The sequence below is a fragment of the Equus przewalskii genome, chromosome 1 (assembly GCF_037783145.1).
Source record: "Equus przewalskii isolate Varuska chromosome 1, EquPr2, whole genome shotgun sequence".
NCBI classification, from domain to species: Eukaryota; Metazoa; Chordata; class Mammalia; order Perissodactyla; family Equidae; genus Equus; species Equus przewalskii.
The window spans coordinates 76,364,172-76,385,048 of NC_091831.1; the positions used below are offsets into that span (position 1 = coordinate 76,364,172).

The window sequence follows — 20,877 nt, forward strand, 5'->3', positions numbered from 1 at the left end:
TGCTGCCAATCCTCTTCCTTTTGCTGAGGAAGACTGGCCCTGGGCTAACATCTGTGCCCATCTTCCTCTACTTTATATGGGGGACACCTGACACAGCATGGCTTGCCAAGGGGTGCCATGTCCACACCTGGGATCTGAACTGGTGAACCCTGGGCTGCCAAAGTGGAACGTGCACACTTAGCCACTGTGCCATCAGGCCAGCCCCATATCATTCGTATTTCTTATTATAATTTGTTGTCTATTTTGTTATTTGTCTTCCACATGTCAACTAAGTTTCACCTCCTGGACGACTTCTCATCAAATGATTCTCTGAGTCTCCAGGGGACCTGTATACCTTGTCTCCACAGGCACAATATTCTGGTCCACTGAACTTCCTGCCTGTACCCCTATGGCCCCATTTAGGGACAACTCTACAAGCTTGCACAGCTGGAAGTAGTTACAGAAGATCGACCATCGTCCATATTCCCAAAGGACTTCGGGGCCAAATGGGTTCAGGGGGTATTTTATGATGTGGATCAAGGCTGCCCCAGGGAGAGAAGCCCAAGGCAGCCTGGCCTACATGCCAATCTATATGATCTGATTCATATCTAAAGTTATACGGCCACACAATAACCAGACCCCACCTGCACTGATACGATTTTAATGACTTTTTACATCATCTTTCCTTTGTCTACTAAAAATAAGTCACGTACCTATGCCTTATAAATTTAGTCCTAACCCTCAACACATTGCAGCTCTTCACTGCTTGTGGGTCCTGTCCCCATGCCTTCAGGTTTTCACTGCCCATGGGTCCTGTCCCCATGCCTTCAGCCCTTCACTGCCCATGGGTCCTGTCCCCGTGCCTTCAGGTCTTCACTGCCCATGGGTCCTGTCCCCGTGCCTTCAGGTCTTCACTGCCCATGGGTCCTGTCCCCGTGCCTTCAGGTCTTCACTGCCCATGGGTCCTGTCCCCATGCCTGCAGCCCTTCACTGCCCGTGGGTCCTGTCCCCGTGCCTTCAGGTCTTCACTGCCCATGGGTCCTGTCCCCGTGCCTTCAGGTCTTCACTGCCCATGGGTCCTGTCCCCGTGCCTTCAGGTCTTCACTGCCCATGGGTCCTGTCCCCATGCCTGCAGCCCTTCACTGCCCGTGGGTCCTGTCCCCTGCCTGCAGCCCTTCACTACCCGTGGGTCCTGTCCCCATGCTATTGTCTGAATAAAAGAGCACTACTACCAGACCTTGACAGTCCAAGAAACTTTCTTTCAACTCCTTGGCTCGCCAAGCCCACATCACCCATAGGTCTCCTCACCTCCTCTCCTGGCCCTGTATAAGTCTATCCTCTAGGCAGATGCCAGAATGATCTTATATAAATGTAAGTTAAATCTAGTTACTGCCTTTCTTGAAACCCTCCGTTGACTTCTTAACTGTACTTAAATTAAAATCCAAAGTTCTCACTCTGGTTTATAAACTCCTACACGATCTGGTCCCTACATTATCTTGTACATATTGACAATGCTGTCTCTCACCTTAAGACTTTCGTATTCCTTTTGTTTTGATTGATCTTCATCAGGATTGTGGCATGGCTTACTTCTTATCATTCAGAGCTCAGCTTAAATGCTCCTTCCTCAGAGAATTCTTCCCTGAATACCCAATGTAAGTAACCACCCTTTAAAAATTTATCTGCTTAGGGCTGGCCCGGTGGCGCAGCGGTTAAGTGTGCATGTTACACTTCAGCGGCCTGGGGTTCACCGGTTCGGATCCCAGGTGCAGACATAGCACTGCTTGTCAAGCCATGCTGTGGTAGGTGTCCCACATATAAAGTAGAGGAAGATGGCCACGGATGTGAACTCAGGGCCAGTCTTCCTCAGCAAAAAGAGGAGGCTTGGCAGCAGATGTTAGCTGAGGGCTAATCTTCCTCAAAAAAAAAAAAATTATCTGCTTAGTACTTACTGTGCTGATATTTCTTGTTTATTCACTCCTTTATGGCTTTAAAAGTTTTTCAATATTTGAATAGACAATACATTCACACGCTTCAAAAGTCAAAAGTAATAAATGGCTTACAGTGAAAAGTCTCTCTTGCTACTTCTATTTCCCAGGCTCTGTCCCTCAGTTACCACTCTAGAGGTAATTTATGCAAGTGTCTTTCTTTCATTCTGTTCTTTTTTACACAGATGGTAACTTACTATATAATCTCTTAAACAACCTTGTGTTTTCTTGTTTTTTTCTTCCTATAGCTTAGAGATCTGCCTAACTTAAGAATAAAGAGGGGGCTGGCCCGGTCACACAGTGGTTAAGTACACACATTCTGCTTCAGCAGCCCGGGATTCGCAGGTTCGGATCCCGGGTGCGGACATGGCACCACTTGGCATGCCATGCTGTGGTAGGTGTCCCACACAGAAAGTAGAGGAAGATGGGCACAGACGTTAGCTGAGGGCCAGTCTTCCTCAGCAAAAAGAGGAGGATTGGCGGTGGATGTTAGCTCGGGGCTAACCTTCCTAAAAAAAAAAAAAAATTAAAAAAAGAAAGGAATAAAAGGGATTTATTGGAAAGATACTGGATAGCTTACAGCATAATAGGAGGGCTGGAGCACCAGGTTAAGGTTCAGGACAAAGAATCAAGATAGAACAAGAACCAGAAAAGAGCCCAAACTGCAAGCACTATTAAGCTGTTTGGTCAGAGTCTGCTACCAGATGAGTGGACTCTAATACTTTTCTTCACTCAAGAATCTCCCTGGAGACAGAATCCAACTGCTCAAGATTAGCTCATGCATCACCCTTCGACTGTAGCAGGCAGTGAGAGGAAGGATACAACCACCTCCTGGGATCCTTTGGCTTCTATATGGGAAGGCAGGATACCATGGTTGTATACAACTTGGAAAGGTAATTCACCAAGAGGAAACAGGAAGGTGATTAGTAAGAACTAGCATGGGAGAATGGCCAATAAACAAAGGTGTCCCCTATAGGAACTTATGCTTTGTTTTATTCTACATATGTAAATAACAGTATAACAAAAGTAAGCTAGGACACCAGTAGAGGTCCAGGGTAATTGTTTTTCTTTCAAAGGACATGGTACATTATTCAAGTTGGAGAAAGTTATAAATCCCTACTAAAGAAATGTTTTCCAGCTGCCTCACAATGGAGTCAGCACCTCACTGTCAGAGATCAATAGGTCTGCTGGGAAGAACAAAAAGACTCTTTTTTGAGTCAGTCATATGTCTTTTAACGGCTACTTATTACTTCAGTTAACTAAAGGCCATATTTAAGCTTTGCTTTGTAAGGTTTCTAGTAAATACTTAGCTAAAGTCCATTCTCTCACTCATTTTCTATCTGGGTGGAAGAAGTGGTTTGTTTCTTTTAGTTACATTGCTACTATTATTATAAAGACATTTTGATTTGGGAAAAAAGTCTTCGGCAAGGAAATACAACTTTAAGTTAGACTTTAGAGAGAGAGCAAGTTTGACGGGTGGCAGGGGAACATTTCAGAAACAAGTATATGAGTACATGCATGAAAGTGGGACTGCGGATAATGTATTGGTGAGCACGAATGGGTGTACTGAGGTGAAGTAAAGGGATGGTGGGAGATAAGAAGGGAAGCAGATTACAGAGAGCCTTGACTATGACACTCAAGTGTTTACGCCATAAGGAAATGATTTTTGAACAGAGGCATAAAATGAAAGGAAATAATTAAGATTAATTTGGCAGTTGTGTGCAACCTGGGCTGAAAGAAGAGAAGGGATTCCAGGAAAACAAGTAATGTGACATTGACTATCCATATACGCAATGATATTCCAAGCCAGGAGGAAATTATTGGTTTGATACTTTGTTTGTTGCAGCAGTCACTAGTTAAATGATAAACCTGTCTGAGCCATGATATAACATGGTAAACTGCAATAAATTCTTCCAACAACTTCTTCATTAAATTGATAGTCATAGGTGACTTGTGGTTTCTATAAATTGAGAATTTCTCTTAATATTAATGACATTCTTCATGGTGGTCAATCCTCTCTTGGCCTCCTCCAAACTATCAGCAATCATACTCAAATTTTTTCTAAACCTTATAATACTGTCTAAAATTATATATATTTTATATCTTTAGTGCTAAGTCACTTAGTGAATGATGCAATTTTATTTTTGTTCATCTTCAATTCAGAGCTTTGCAAACTTTAATTGGCCAAGAAGTTTGAGGATTCAATAAACTGAACAAACTTAAAAAAATTATTATATTTTCACTTGTTATTAAATCACAAATGTATTTTCATAAAACTTACTGGAAAAATCTATTAGTGTGTCTCTTGGAATTGCTACTGTTTTGTTTCAAAGGGCACACCATTATTTGTTCCAATAACCTTCTGTTTCATTTTCATTTTCCTTTACTTAGTTTTATGTGTCTAATTTTTTATGGTTAATTGACTTAATCTGCCAGCTTTAATAAATTCTTTCTTTCTTGTAAAATATTGACAACTGTTAGAATATCATTTATTAAATCTAAATCTCTTTAAACTTTTACTTTTCAAATGTTTAACTATTCCCATTTCACAATTTCTTTTTTTTTTTTTTAAGATTTTATTTTTTCCTTTTTCTCCCCAACGCCGCCCGGTACATAGTTGTGTATTCTTCGTTGTGGGTTCTTCTAGTTGTGGCATGTGGGACGCTGCCTCAGCGTGGTCTGATGAGCAGTGCCATGTCCGCGCCCAGGATTCGAACTAACGAAACACTGGGCCGCCAGCAGCGGAGCGCGCGAACTTAACCACTCGGCCACGGGGCCAGCCCCCCATTTTACAATTTCTATTAAGTGACTTTACAAGTCTTGGTAAGATTTACAAATTACTTTTGCAGCTTACCATTAGTACTACCTTGGCTACTGAGGTCCAAATATCTTCCATTATTCATTACACCAATTCTCAGATCTCCAGATATATTTTTCTTTCTTCACGAAGTGACAAATGTAATTCAAAGGTAACAAATTGGTTATTCTCCTAAAGCATAGAGTGCTTTATAAAGAATGCACATCACATGGCAGGTAGTGCTACAAATGCTTCTGATATTTCCGTGACCGGACACCCCATAATCAATGGTCATGAAACACTCTACACAATTAACTTGAACTAATGGGTTAATATTGAAATTTATATTACTAATATTATTGCTTATTGCACTTACTTATTAGGTTCTTTGCCAACCAGTACAGAGTATAGCAAAACTATGCCATACCACTCATAAGGTCCAATACATTCAATCACATAAAATGTGAGGTTGCATCATTACACGATTAGTGAAATAACCAGAGCAAGTCTGCAGTTAGCCAACTGGAGGTGTTGGGGGTTTGGAGAGCCAAATGCCAACTGCATTATATCTGAACTCACATTACTGTGGGGTCCATTATCGCGAGTCTTTCTGTTAGTCAACCACCAAGTATCATCCCTGCACATACGACAATAGAGCCTGTTCTACTAACAGTGAAAATGGAAAGTAAGGGACAGATAAGAAACATCTCAAAGGACAGATCTAAGGATTTGGGAGGACTGCAGAGATACAGGAGGCAAGGGTAAGAAATAAATCAAAGACACACTCCTGGATCATTTGAAGAATGACAATGGTGAAAGGAAAGGCAGAGGTAGAAGTGGTTTCATTCTATTATTTGGATTGGTAGAGGGATATGAAGGGAGGTGTAAGTTGGTTTTAATTATGTTAATTTCAAGGTGACAACAGAAAACTTGGGTGAACAGGCAGTTAAGATTCAGGACTTGAATTTGAGGTTAGGTTTTTAATATAATGGTAATTATGGACACAACTTAAGAGTAAACAGTCTAAGAGTGCTTTCAGAAGGGAACAGAATGTTGAATAAGAATCATTAGAGAATTAGAGGTAGAAGAACCACATTAACATAAACGCTAACATTTGAAGTTTATGATATCTTTTCACATACATTATATTTAACGGAACCCTTGAGAGGTGGGAGATTAATTTCAAGTAGATTTATTCACTCATAAATATTTATTAAGTGCTACTGAGACTACAAGGGTGAATAAGTCAGTGCTTGCCCTTAATGAGTTTCCAATACAATGGGAGAGGCAGACAAGTAAATTAGGGGTCCTGATTCCAACACTAATGATACTCTTTAATAATTGGCTATTTCCTTACCAGTCTCCATTTCAGAAACATCACGAGTTAAGGGATAGTGTCTATCATTCCTATATCGCCAAAGCCTAGCAAAAGATCTAGCACAATAGGTACTCAAGGAGTACTCTAAATTAATTAAATGAATAGAATAGACTGTCTCAGTAATGACGAACACTATTTTATGGCAGGGTATAAGGTATGTGAAGAGAAGAGTGTTAGGAAATAGTCAAGGTAGCTTGGAGGTCAGATTTTGGAAAGCCTTATATATAATGTATGCCAAGGAATTTACAGGTGGCAGGATTGGGGATTCAAAGAGAATTTAAAACATGGGAATGACAATCAGATTTGTGCTTTGGAAAGACAACTTTGGTTGGAGTGTGAAGCATATATTGGAGCGGGGAGAGATTAGAGCAAGGAAACTGTTTAGTATGTTATCACAATAGACCAGTGCTTTCCAAAGTTTTAAACACATTTAAGTGTACGTACAGAATGGGAGTCTTGGGGCCAGCCCAGTGGTGCAGCAGTTAAGTTCGCATGTTTCGCTTCTCAGCAGCCCGGGGTTCGCTGGTTCGGATCCCAGGTGCGGACATGGCACCACTTGGCAAGAGCCATGCTGTGGTAGGTGTCCCACGCATAAAAATAGAGGAAGATGGGCATGGATGTTAGCTCAGGGCCAGTCTTCCTCAGCAAAGAGAGGAAGATTGGCAGTAGTTAGCGCAGGGCTAATCTTCCTCAAAAAAAAAGAAAAATAATGGGAGTCTGACTGTACAGAACAAAGAACTTTGACCTGTATTCAAGGTCCTGGCTCTGCTCAGTAAAAGCTTGAAGATAAAACATAAAACATCTGGTAACTAATAGGTGTTTCATCAATGTACATTTCCTTCCCCTTAGTATACTGATTACAAGAGCCAATGGATAAATCTTGAGGATATAAGGCAGGGGATGGAATAAAGCCCTCAAGAGGCAGAAAGGGAGGGAATCAAGAACACGAGAGTTTGTTTGGCCTAGGGCAGGAGGACAAACGACTTTTCTTGAGATGAAAGGCAGACTATTTGAAGACAGACCTAAAGTAGAGGGGAGGAAAGTTAGGAGAGTTTACACTTAAGGGGAGAAGAGTGGAGGAGAAGCAATGGACGTTAGATTGACAAGTTTGAAAACTTCATCAGGATTAGATGAAAAATAAAAGGACTATTGAGGCTCTAATATGTTAACTTGCAACAGCTACAACAGTTCTGAAAACATTCCCCAGCAGCGCTCAGCAACACGGGACGGGACGAGCAAAGAACGTGGATGGCGGGATTCATTCAGGATTGGGAACTGGCAGGGTGAGAGGGGCCTGAGGAAACTGATCTGAGAAAGCTCTTGAAAGCCTCCCGTAGTGAATGATTATAAGGTATAAGGTAGAAAGGGAAGGAAGTCAAGGAAGTTGACAGAGTGGAATAGAGAAGAGCTGGAGGATTTAAAATCTTGCTGAGGTCACAAAGTGATTTATAGCAACATAACTAGCCTTCATTCTTTTGATTTTGACAAATAAAATCAACTTGTCTTTTGAAGCTTCAGACTAGAAAATGTGAAAATAAATGTTTTAAAATTACAGGTCTTCTAAATGGTAAAATTGAATTTTTACTTGGATTACCATAAGACAGTCCTTTAGGCAGAAAAAAAATGACTACAGCTTAAACCTCAGTAGATAGATTAATAGATTTTATTAGATTTAAACTACTCATCATATTCTGGTTTTCGTCTGTATTAACAACTGTGATTATAGTTTAAGTGAAAAAATAAATTTTTGATTATTCAATGAATAAAATGACTCTTTATGAGTCCCCAATTGAATGTCAAGCGTTTCCATCAATGACAAAGGCAAGATAAAAATGATCAAAATAATCATGAATAGCCAAAATTAATTTGATTAGGTAAGGAATAACGTATTTAAGCAATCTTTATACTTAAAGGTAAATATTTTAATTTCTGTCTATATAGATAGCATTAGATCTTTCTGAATAATTATTAAGCTTTTTTTTTTTTTTTTGCTGGGAAACTTTAGCTCTGAGCTAACATCTGTTGCCAATCTTCTTCTTTTTCTTTTTCCTCCCTCCCCAAAGCTCCAGCACATAGTTGTATATTCTAGTTGTAGGTCCTTCTAGTTCTTCCATATGAGCTGCTGCCACAGCATGGCTACTGACAGACAAGTGGTGTGGTTCTGCAGCCAGGAACCAAACCAAGACCAGCGAAGCAAAGCACACTGAACTTTCACCACTAGGCCATCAGGGCTGGCTCATTAAGCTTTTTTTTTAAAGTTAGGCATTTAGAAACAGAAAGTTCAAATTTCTATAGTGTAGCACAAATATCCATGATTTAATGAGGTTTCCTTCTATCAATTAAAATGGAAGATTCAAAGAATTTTGAAAGTTACTAAAAGCAGTACCCAACTTGAAAAAGGTTTAGGTTGAGTGCTTCGGTGAGAATTTCGCATCCAAGTATACAGTGATTAGATCTCAGACAACATATTATAGAATCCATCAAGCCAAATGCAATGTTGCTGAAAAATAAACTTTCATTTTGGGACGTCAGCAACACACCTAATACAGGAAATCAGGGTCACTCTCTTTTCTTTCCTATCTCCAACACTTTTACTGTAGCCATAGACGGCTCCAGGGGCTTGGGGCTGGAAATTAAACAAAAGGTATAGAGTCCGGTTAAGGAACCATAAAGTTAATTGTGCCTGATAGTATAGCTTTTGGCTACTTGTCAGTCAAGTATGAATTCTCCAGTTAACACTTTTCTTTTCTTTAATCATAGAGATTAAAGATGCCTACTTCCCTTTCCATTCAAGCACGAACTGCCTTTAAAGGCAGTAGTCATGTGGGTGGGAAAGAAAAGGGCATTTCCCCCTGCTTTTGTACTTGAGGTGAGCAAACAGCTCTTTTATGATTTTTACTACTATTGATGGGAAAATACAAAAAGGTCTAAATACTCCTTCATAAAATACTTTTTCTATATACCTCATTTTTCTTCCCAATTTAAAGACACTGCTGTACTCAGATACTAATCAGTTTTGGGGGCATAAGTTACGTTATAACAAAGGACAAAAGAAAGAATTTGGGCTAGCGCGAAAATTTCATTAAGTAGAGACTTTGGCTAAAGAGCAGAATTTCCCAGGTAGGGAGGAAGGAAAAAAGGAATGGGATAAGAAGAAGGATGAGTGCTTACTGCTTATTGCTGTCAGCCTTCCCATGGAAGACTTTACAGAGGGAGTTTCCAGGGAGGAGACTGAGACGTTCTAAGCAGAGACATTTAGGAAGAAAGAGGAGTTCCTGTTGTCTTTGAGCCAGTTAGCTACAGAAACTGGTCCAAGCAGTTACTGGCTTGGAACTGGGGGAGAATGAATTGGGAAGTGCTCATATACTACAGTTAAGAAGTGTCTTGAGGGGCCAGCCTGGTGGCGCACCAGTTAAGTGCTCCCGTTCCGCTTCGGTGGCCCGGGGTTTGCTGGGTCAGATCCCAGATGTGGACATGGTACTGCTTGGCAAGCCATGCTGTGGCAGGTGTCCCACATATAAAGCAGAGGAAGATGGGCACAGATGTTAGCTCAGGGCCAGTCTTCCTCAGCAAAAAGAGGACTGGCAGCAGTTAGCTCAGGGCTAATCTTCCTTAAAAAAAAAAAAAAAAAGGAAGCATCTTGATAAAAATTCCTGGAAGCTGATGTCTTCTTTATTGACAGAATCAAGAGAACATTCGTGGCAGAGCTGGCTACAAGGTCCCAATAGAGCACATTCTGACATTCAAATTAGACCTATTCAAATGTGGCTCCTCTTGATTCCTTCAACTTTGTACTATAATGATTATCCGTAGAGAGGGGCTCCAAGTTGAAACAATCTCACTCATATCATCCCTATTCACTCAGTTTTTGGAGACTAACAGCTTGGTCCAAATTTTTAAAAAGGTGACAGGCTAAAAGACAAAAAAAAAAAATCAAGTATAAGCTATCAGGCCTAATCAAGAATGGCTTAATACTATTAATTCTCTTCTTTGAACATTTTACTTAAGTGCTTTATTAGAGCTACTAGCTCAGGGTTCCCACCACGTGCATCAATTTGTTTATAGGCTTTAGATTCAAGCTCTTTAAGAGTATTCCGAGTGTAGTCAAAAGAACCTACGTTCTCGAGATAATGTACACAGTATTTTTTAATATCTATGTTTTCGGTTCTCTGGCGCAAGATATTCTGCACCTGGGTGCTTTCAGGCCTTGACCAAATAGCATGAATAGTAGGAAATGAGAACTTTCCCTCTGTTAAATCTTCACAAAAGCTTTTGTTTTCGCTATATTCTTTGGAGTGTAGATTAGCGTAATCATCCCTAATTTGAAAAAAGAGACCAAGTGTATTAAGCAGTGGCTTTAAATCTTCTTTGTAATCAGAGAACAACTGCATGAGACCCACTGCTAATCCAAACAGTCCACCTGTCTTTTGCAGCACCATAGCTTTATATTCTTCTTCAGTGGGACAGGTGTAATTATCCCTCCAATAAATATCTAGGCCTTGGCCCTGATGGAGTTCCAAAAGCTGGCGGGTGAAAAGCTTTACTGCATCCGGGTGCTCAAGGGTTAAGACTTTCTCTAGGCCAAGAAAATATACGTAATTGGCAGAATTGATGACAGATGGAATTCCATAGATGCTGTGTGCCACTGGAAAGCCACGTCGGAGTTTTGAGTTGTCTTCAATATCATCGATGAGTAAACTGGCATTATGTAACATTTCTGTCACTTCAATGATAATCTAACAAAAAAGATAATTAAAAATTTCATGTTATTTGAACTATTCAAAATAGCTTATAATTAATTACATTAACAGATTAGGAGAGTCTCAGGAATTTTCACAACTAATAATTATTTAGCAACCTCAATATAAAATGATATACTGCATGAGCATTAAACAGAATTAAGAGCTAGGAGTATTTTTGACATGATGTCTATTAACTTCTTGGGGATTAAGAACAAGGTTAGAATTGCCTAAATACCTGTAGCTTGTCTTCTGGAACTTTTAGCCAATGATTAAATGCCTGTGAAAGTTTGGTTCTCACTTGTTTACCTGCAATTAAGGAATAAAATTTGGCAATAAAATTAATATTTTAATTATAAGAAACACATTCAGAAACTTTCTCTAAAACTGATCAGACTTGATAAAACCAGCCCCATCAAGCTATTACTACTGCACAGCTTGCCTTCCACTGCTGGACCCATACCGCCCCGCTCTGCTGAAATTCATATCCCAAAACGCACAACCTTTTAAAATTATGGCAGGCATGGGCCCGCCCCGTGGCCGAGTGGTTAAGTTTGCGTGCTCTGCTTCGGCAGCCCAGGGTTTCGCTGGTTCGGATCCTGGGCGTGGACATGGCACCGCTTGTCAGGCCACGCTGATGCAGTGTCTCACATGCCACAACTAGAAGGACCCACAACTAAAAATACAGAACTATGTACTGGGGGGCTTTGGGAGAAAAAGGAAAAATAAAATCTTTAAAAATAAATAAATAACTAAAAATAGAATAAAATGACGGCAGGTAGAAGAGATTCTAAAGCACTCCAAGTGGCCCACTAGTAAGCCCACTCCTTTCATCTTAACTTGTATCAACAACTTTGGAATGGAATGCGCTTTTTAGAGATTATGATCTCGTTAATGCTTTTTTTGTTTGTTTTTTGAGGAAGATTAGCCCTGAGCTAATATCCACTGCCAATCCTCCTCTTTTTGCTAAGGAAGACTGGCCCTGAGCTAATATCTGTGCTCATCTTCCTCTACTTTCTATGCGGGATGCCTGCCACAGCACAGTTTGATAAGCGGTGCATAGGTCCACGCACGGCATGTGAACTGGCGAACCCTGGGCCATCGAAGCTGAGCGTGTGGACTTAACCACTACACCACTGGGCTGGCCCCTCATTCATTCCTTTTTTGAAAAGGAAGCCAGTCTAGTTAGTGGCAGCTAATTAGCACTGTCCATTGCAGAGAACCATAGGTGTTTTCAACGAAATGTACTTTGCTATTGAATTAGCTCATAAAATTACCTCTTAGGATTATCTACCATTCCTTTAAATTAAGGTTTTAGAGACTGGACAGCATTGCTTCTTTCCTATCAAAAAGTGAGATTACCATACCTTGCAGTATTCCCTTTTTTTTTTTTTTCAAGGAAGATTAGCCCTGAGCTAACTACTGCCAGTCCTCCTCTTTTTGCTGAGGAACACTGGCCCAGAGCTAACATCCATGCCCATCTTCCTCTACTTTGTATGTGGGACGCCTACCACAGCACGGCGTGCCAAGTGGTGCCATGTCTGCACCTGGGATCCGAACCGGCAAACCCCTGGCTGCTGAGAAGCAGAACGTGTGAACTTAACCACTGTGACACCAGGCCAGCCCCAGTATTCCCTTCTAACATTCCAAGTTTAGTCAAAAATTAATCTCTTTATTTTGACTAGGGCCATTAGATTTTCAATATTATCTCTTTCTTACATGGAAAACTCAAGAGAGGTCTTTAGATGGTACTTACCATTAGAAGTTGTTTTAGCCCAATATAAAGGAATGGTAGATAAAAACCACAACCGGTTCATTTAATAAGACTATCCTACAGGCTTCCTGCTAAAGTGAATGCACAGTAACATCCTAATTTCAGATTAAGTTTCAGGAAAATAGTTACATAAAAAGTTTCAGTAAACAAAAACAGTACTTTTACGTTCTAAGTCCTATCAGATGTTTTCTCTGCACCAATCACCCAAACAAATGAATACACAAACTCTCATCATACACCAAATGGGACAAAGTTTCACTTTCTGTGAGAATTCTAAAAGAGAAAGCTCTCTCAGGGTTGGAGAAGCAGTATCTTCTGTCTACTAAACCTTAGGGTGAACATGGTCTGGGTAGCAATTACATACTTTATATTTTTGATCTACTTTCGAGTTTAACAAATGTCAATCTAGGCGATACTTAGAATGCACAACGGTGCAAAGTAACCCATATTACTTTAAAAAATAAGTTTAGAAGATGCAGAATACAGAGAAAGGATGTGGACCACCTTTTTCCTTTCACTTCAGAATGTATGTAGAAAACAGTACGTAAATGGCTTAACTTACAGGTATGGCAGTTTTAATATTTTGTCCTCTAACCAGATTCTAGGGTCTGGCTTGACACTTTTAAGTCCCCAAACAGTTTCTAACAGAGGCTAGCCACAGAGACCCCTCAAAATTAAAACAAACAAACAATAATTACTGTTTTCTCTTTAAGACTTTACTTAACATTGCTGACTCCTTTTCTGCAGTCCCTCTTGCTCCACTCTCAACCCCACCCCTCCACCTCCTACTGCAAAGGTCTGGGGATTTACACAAGGGCAAACAAACATAAACAGAGTCATTTACCTCACTAATTTCAGAAAATCCTACTATCAATAAATTAATTATAGGGGCCTGGCCCTGTGGCCCAGTGGTTAAGTTCACGCACTCCACTTCGGAGGCCCCAGGTTTCGTTGCTTTGGATCCTGGGCGCGGACATGGCACCGCTCATCAGGCCACGCTGAGGCGGTGTCCCACATGACACAACTAGAAGGACCCACAACTAAAAAATGTACAACTATGTACTGGGGGGCTTTGGGGAGAAAAAGGAAAAATAAAATCTTAAAAAAAAAAAATTATAATCTTTTATTAGCAAGAGCAACTTCACAACAGAAAAAATGGTCTGGCACACCTTTAAGTCACTTTAGTAACTCTGAAGCTCTCTATGAAAAATAGGTTTACTACATATAATGCAATTTCCTATTTCTTTAGGAAAATCTTTTGAGGTTACAGTTTATCATGGATGCAAGAATATATTCGATTAAAAAAAGGTGAGATACCTAATGAGAGTTTTAAATATGTTATCTAATAGCTTAAAATATAATTTCCAGATAATAAGGATTAAAAAAAGGTTAGAGAAGTGCGTAACATAGATAAGCATTATGGTTAAAATGTAACTACAGGCAGTCCTTGCTTTGCACAGTCGTGGGGAGTGGGAGATGCTCACTAGACTCTCGCCAACACCGATAACTGGCATGTTTTATGGCAGCCCAGTTCCAGCCAGTGTTTGCCAACTTGTTATAAAAGAAGTCCAGCAAGAGAAGGGTACAGTGCAGGAGAAACAGTGCTATGTTTCTCAATGGGAGACTCTGAAATAAGTGAAGTTACTAGTTGCTGAATAAATGTCACTCAAAAGCAGTCTCTCGGCTTTTCCTTAAAACAGGAGGAAACTTTCCTTTTGCCTTCTCCATGTCTGTCTTCCCTCCATCCTTTTGAGGCATTGACATTAGCAGGTATGTCTCCGTTAGGGTCTGCCAGAATAGAAATGACACTAATCATGATTATTTCCGAGGTGTAGGTAGGGAGTTATCACTCTTCTGGCTTGTGATAACCATATTTATCCTCCCCAGGCTCATGAAGAAGAGAACAGCACGTATTAACTTTGAGGCGTGCTCATAAAGAAAGGTGTGCACTTTAGAATAGAAAAAAAAATGTTTATTGTGATTGAGTTGAGAACATCATTAGACCATAATTTAGTCACATTATGGGCTAAAAAGCTTTTTATGGTTGTCAACTTGTTCCTTTTATATTATTTCTATGAGAAAGAGCATTCGAAGTTCCATGTAACTGGTTTATTAGTGAATTTTCATTACAAGAACCCACACTTATTATATGTTTAAGTTTCTACTTGCCATTATCATTTTCCAGATAAAGTTAAAAGAATAGCAAAATTAAACAAAACATGCACATACACATGCACATGATTAGGCAGGTATTACTGTAGGAAGCCATGTCCAGGTAACCCATCTTTATACAGAAATAATGTGGGCTATGCTTCTAAGTAACGTGATTAAGATGCAGTGCAAGGGCCCGCCCTGTGGCCGAGTGGTTCAGTTTCAGCGCTTCGCCTCAGTGGCCCAGGGTTTCCCCGGTTCGGATCCTGGGCGTGGACATGGCAGCACTCATCAAGCCATGCTGAGGTGGCTTCCCACGTGCCACAACTAGAAGGACCCACAACTAAAATATACAACCATGTACTGGGGGGATTTGGGAGAAAAAGGAAAAATAAAATGTTTAAAAAAAAAAGATGCATTACAATTTGGCTCTAAAAGAAACTAGTAGTGTAAGAAACGCAGTATGTATGTGATGGTGGAAAACATGAACATTGAAGGTAAAACTTACATGTGAAAGGTAAGTGAATCTTTTTCATGTTGCACAAATTGTCATAACTTTCCCTAATAGCTAAACAGTAGGGAACAGGAATGTGTGGCATCCATAAAGAATAAAACCTCCAATGAGGTACTCAAATGTTTTTAGTACTTTTATTTTGTTAGGTATGTCATATAATTGGATATTTTTGTAAAGGAGGCCTCAAAAATGTCCCCTTAAAAAATGTTTTTTAAGAATAAAAAACTTGGGGCTGGCCCGGTGATGCAGCAGTTAAGTGCACACGTTCTGCTTCGGCAGCTGGGGGTTCACCCGTTTTGGACAGGCGTCCCACACATAAAGTAGAGAAAGATGGGCATGGATGTCAGCTGAGGGCCACTCTTCCTCAGCAAAAAAGGAGGATTGGCAGATGTTAGCTCAGAGGTAATCTTCCTCAAAAAAAAAAAAAAGAACAAAAAACTATAAAGCTCTATTTATCATTTTTCTCATACGTAACACCTTAAAATCTCAAGGGCTAGCAAGTCTAACCGCTTCTGTACGCTAACATATGAATGACCGCTACTCTATAAAAACCATCCTAAATGGACTGTAGCTGAACTGTTACCTGGTAACTGAAGTAAGTACTCGTAGGGTTCTAGAAGAATTCTTTGGACCGTTTCTTGAGTTTTCTCCATTGTTTTTAAATTTCAAAGCTGATCTGTTAAAAAAAGAAACATAAAGATGATCATCAATTAAATTATCTTTGAGCGTCAAACAGCAAAGGAATTTGTATCTCAAGGGGCTTTTGTAAAGGTAGACTTTCATTTTCATCTTTTTTTTTTTTTTTTTTTCTTTTTGAGGAAGATTAGCCCTGAGCTAACATCTGCCGCCAATCTTCTCTTTTTGCTGAGGAAGACTGGCCCTGAGCTAACATCAGTGCCCATCTTCCTCTACTTTCTATGTGGGATGCCTGCCGCAGCATGGCTTAACAAGTGGTGCCATGTCCGCACTCGGGATCCGAACCAGTGAACCCTGGGCTGCTGAAGCACAAGGTGCTCACTTAACCGCTGCATCACTGGACTGGCCCTCATTTTCATCTTAAAAGAAAATTCTACCCATACAAAATCTTGAAAACATTTTGCTTAGTGAAAGAAGCCAGTCATACAAGACCACATATTGCATGATTGCATTTAAATGAAATGTTCAGAATAGGCAAATCTAAGAGACAGAAAGTAGATTAATGATTGCCTAAGACTGGGGTGGGAGGAATAAAGAGCAACTGCTAATGAGTACGGTGTTTCTTTTTGGGGGGATCAAAATGTTCTAAAATTAGATCGTGGAGATGGTTGCACAACCCTACGAATGTACTAAAACCCACCAAATGTATACTTTATTTAAAAAAAAACACTTTTTTTGAGGAAGATTAGCCCTGAGCTAACTACTGCCAGTCCTTCTCTTTTTGTTGAGGAAGCCTGGCCCTGAGCTAACATCCGTGCCCATGTTCCTCTACTTTCTATGTGGGACGCCTACCACAGCATGGCGTGCCAAGCAGTGCCATGTCCACACCTGGGATCCGAACCAGCAAACCCCCAGGCCGCCGAGAAGTGGAACGTGTGCATTTAACTGCTGTGCCACCAGGCCCGCCCCCTAAATGTATACTTTAAATGGGTGAACTATGGGATAAGTAAATTATATCTCATTAAAAAAGGAGTCTTCCAGGGCCGGCTTGGTGGTGCAGTGGTTAAGTTTGTGTACCCTGCTTTGGTGGTCCAGGCTTTACCAGTTTGGATCCTGTGCATGGACCTAAACACCACTCATCAAGCCATGCTTCGGTGGCATCCCACATACAAAATAGAGGAACACTGGCACAGATGTTAGCTCAGGGCCAATCTTCCTCACACACAAGAAAGGAGTCTTCCATTCAAGTGATTACATTGGTCAAAATGTTCATCTGGATTTTAAGTGGTTTCCTTAGTTATAAAACTATTATACCATTATTATATTAAACTATTATTATATTAAGCCTTTCTAATTTTACTCAACCATAAAAGGCTTAAAATGTTGACATCAAATCAATTTAAAACAAATACAAAGAATTAGATACTTCTATATTTGATTGATTACATAAATTAGTAAATGTACTTACTTGTATGAGCAGTGAGATGTTTTACATATTTAAAATTTAAGGAGAAAACTCTTCTCTTGTATTTTCTCTACAATCAATCCATTTGAGAAATTCTGGTTTAAGTTGAGACAACCATTAATTTGAATGCAGGTATTACTATTAAAAATATTGCCCTGTGGTGATTTATTGTTCTGAATTTTATATTTACTTCAATAGTTCCTAGAATATCACTCATGGTCTTCTCTTCCTGGAATTCTCCCTCACCGTTGAATCTCTACTTTGTTTCTTTGTAAACATATATTGCTACTTCTATTTATTCTCATATGAGAAGTCTTCCAATTGCTCTGACACCTTTGGCACACTTTAGGTTTCTCAACTGTCTGTTTTCTTTTGCTTCTTAGGACAATGATTTGGTTTCTAAGGTCATGAGGCTAAAGGATTGAAAAGTGTGTTTTTTGTAGCCTACTCTTGAGCTTCTAGGTGAAACAATTATAAAAAATTAGCATTCCACCAAAGGAAATCATCTTAGCAATAAAAATTCAAAGAGAAACATTCCATATAGAAAATTTCTACATCTGCCTTGACCAACAATGAAAAAGTTCAGAAAATATTTTGAAATAATCCAAATACTAGCTTGGTAACCTATTACCCTACTGTTTAAATTTTGACATAGGTTAGCTCATTTTCAAGAAATTAAAGGGGCCAGCCCGGTGGCGCAGCGGTTAAGTGCACACGTTCCACTTTGGCAGCCCGGGATTTGCTGGTTTGGATCTGGGTGCAGACATGGCACTGCTTGGCATGCCATGCTGTGATAGGCGTCCCACGTATAAAGTAGAAGAAGTCGGGCACGGATGTTACCTCAGGGCCAGTCTTCCTCAGCAAAAAGAGGAGGACCGGCAGTAGTTAGCTCAGGGTTAATCTTCCTCAAAAAAAAAAAACCAAACAAAACTTCATGTACTCAAGAAATTAGAAGAAGGAAGCTGACATGCAGGAAGAACAATCACCCTACATTAATGAGCACATAAGATTATTATTGAACAGAATTAAAGAATCAAAAAAATCCATTTCTTACATACTTCTCTATTTAAACCAGTTAGTAGCCATCTCTTCCCAACTAGGTTGAGAGCAAAAATCATCTTTATCTTTTTCACAGCCTCCAGAACACATCTCACTTAAACAACCAGTGAGACCAACTTTCAAGAATTTTCTCTTGTCTGTCTGGATCAGTAACAAGTATACTCTGTCGTACAGAAATCAGAGTTAACTCGTTTCAATTCTTAGTGCTTTGGGTGAAGTTATTTATTTATTTTTTTTGAGGAAGATTAGCACTGAGCTAACTACTGCCAATCCTCCTCTTTTTGCTGAAGAAGACTGGCCCTGAGCTAACATCCGTGCCCATGTTCCTCTACTTTCTATGTGGGACGCCTACCACAGCATGGCGTGCCAAGCGGTGCCATGTCCATACCCGGATTTGAATGGGTGAACCCCAGGCCCCCGAAGCAGAATGTGCGAACCTAACCACTGTGCCACCAGGCCGGCCCCTCAAGTTATTTTTCTACTTAAAATATTAGTTATGAATTTTTAAAAATTAATCTTTCCTTTGCTCACTCACGTAAGTTTAAGAATATTCACTCAACAAATAAGTCAATTAATGTTCCTTTTTCAGAGAGCGCTCATACACAAATATTCTCAACCGTGGGAAAACACAGGAACCTCAATTTTTCTAGGTATTGAAACCCAACCCGTTTCACGTCTTTTTAAGAGTCTAAGGGGTTCTACACCCTGTGGCATATACTCTGACCTGCCTTTTTGTAAAAACTCCAAGGACCTCAGTTGATCCCAGCTGGAAATTTCAGCTGTCATGTATTAGACTGAAACGCAAAGAGGCATTAGTGTGTTACACAAACCCTACTCATTTGTTTTCAGATTGAGTAACAACTACAGAATGCCTCTGCTAGTCTGAAGCTACTCACTTTCAAACTGGAAAATTGCCTTAAATTAGTTCAAACAATGGATGGATGAATACGGATACAAAAATAGACTCCCTCCTCGGTGTAGACCACTGCTGCAGTAACCCGGTTGGGCTCCCTGCCTTCGCCCCTCTAACCTAGTCCTCTTCTCTTCCGCCAGGGTGATCTTTGCGAAATTCAAATCTAACCCTACCTCCCTTCCGACTGAGAACCCTCGAAGATATCCCACTGTTCTCAGACTTGAAACTAAACTCCTTAACAAGGCATAGAAGGTTCGGCGGCCCCCACGCCCAGCCTCAGCTCCTCATCCTTTAAAAGCTCCCTCTTGACACCAGGCTTTCCAACGCGTTGTCATTCTTTCTGTCTGGAATCTTCTCTCCTCGGTTAACTCCCGCTAACCCTCCCTCTCTGAGCTCGACCCTCGCTTGCTCGGGAGAGCCTTATCTCCCGAAGCCAAATTCCCCATTTCGACTTCTCCTCCCACCAGCTAACTCCCCCTTCGTAGCACTCACCACTGCTGAATTTCACGCTCGCTTCTGTGTCCATTTTATTTAAGATCCATCTGTCTCACTAGGCTTAGCTTCACCAAGGCTGGGGCCGTACTCGTTTTTCCACAACTAAGTGAGGGACCGAATGAACGACCGATTGGAAAGTGCCTTCGAACGCACCAGAGGATGAAACCAGGGCGCACACTTGCATATAGAAAGTGAAAATGACATGCAAAGTATTTTTTTTTAAGGGAAGGGTCTGGTTTCAGAATTGCTAAATAAAGACATGTGAATGTAAGCGCAGAGTAACTCCTTCCACTCAAACTCAGGGAGATGATGGGTCTGAAGAAAACTGCCTGAGAGCTACAGCAGGGGATTTAAATAACTCCGAGGCTGATTTTCCACTGGGGCTTGGCAGAAGAGCTTCAAACGTCTACTCTGCTGGCAGAGCTCGCAGGGTCGGCGAGGTTCCTGCTTCCTCTCGGCTCAGATGCCCCCTTCCGCCCCCCTCAGTCGCCTACTGCTCCTCCCCTTCTCTAGCGAGAGGATGGAAAATTCATACACAATCCGGTTCAGCATCCGGGTCCTCACCCTCCTTTCTTTCTTTCCTCTCGGCTCCGCCTCCTAGCATCCCCCCCCCCCCCCCCCCGCCATCCGGGTTCCCCTAGCTCCCACCACAGCCACTCACGGTTTAACGATGATATCACAAATTTCACGCCGCCGGTCCGGGAGTAGCAGTACCCAACATCAACTTCCCCCTCTATAGTTCAGACCAAGGCCCTCCGTGATGCCTACATGAATCCCTCCCCCTTCTTCACCACAGAACTCTCCGCCCTCCTCAGCCACCAGCGACACCGCATTACTCGGAGCAAGAAAATGCGCCATCCCGGTCACACTGCGCAGGCGTCGTTGCCGCCTCCTCACCGCTTTGTCGCCCCGCCCCTTCCCCCTCCCCCTCCCGGTTCTCGTAGGCGCGGGGCATTGCGGGTCTTGCAGTTCTCTTGGGCAAGAGCTTGCGC

At 41.0% G+C, this 20,877-nt stretch overlaps 1 protein-coding gene across 4 annotated transcripts; it reads right to left on the reverse strand.

Moving 5' to 3' along the window:
• Window positions 1–7,784: 7,784 nt before the first annotated feature.
• On the reverse strand, window positions 7,785–20,832 carry GGPS1 (geranylgeranyl diphosphate synthase 1). Of its 4 annotated transcripts, none has more exons than XM_070568717.1 (5): window positions 20,547–20,769; window positions 15,901–15,993; window positions 14,364–14,440; window positions 11,117–11,186; window positions 7,785–10,875 (listed from the first exon to the last, which is right to left on the reverse strand). In XM_070568717.1, the coding sequence occupies exons 3-5, from the start codon at window positions 14,414–14,416 to the stop codon at window positions 10,117–10,119; spliced, it is 882 nt and encodes a 293-aa protein (XP_070424818.1). In that variant the 5' UTR covers window positions 14,417–14,440; window positions 15,901–15,993; window positions 20,547–20,769; the 3' UTR covers window positions 7,785–10,116. The 4 variants fall into 4 exon arrangements, with proteins under 4 accessions (XP_070424818.1, XP_070424827.1, XP_070424796.1 ...); XM_070568726.1 differs by lacking the exon at window positions 20,547–20,769 and adding an exon at window positions 19,883–20,396; XM_070568695.1 differs by lacking the exon at window positions 14,364–14,440 and having other exon boundaries at window positions 11,117–11,187; window positions 20,547–20,832.
• Between the last annotated feature and the right edge of the window lie 45 nt (window positions 20,833–20,877).

Coding starts and splice junctions, on each gene's coding strand:
- GGPS1 (XM_070568695.1), bottom strand. CDS start 15,970: ATGGAGAAAACTCAAGAAACGGTCCAAAGAATTCTTCTAGAACCCTAC. Junction 11,188..15,900: donor GTACTTACTTCAGTTACCAG/GTAACAGTTCAG, acceptor CCTTAATTGCAG/GTAAACAAGTGAGAACCAAA. Junction 10,876..11,116: donor TTCCAGAAGACAAGCTACAG/GTATTTAGGCAA, acceptor CTTTTTTGTTAG/ATTATCATTGAAGTGACAGA.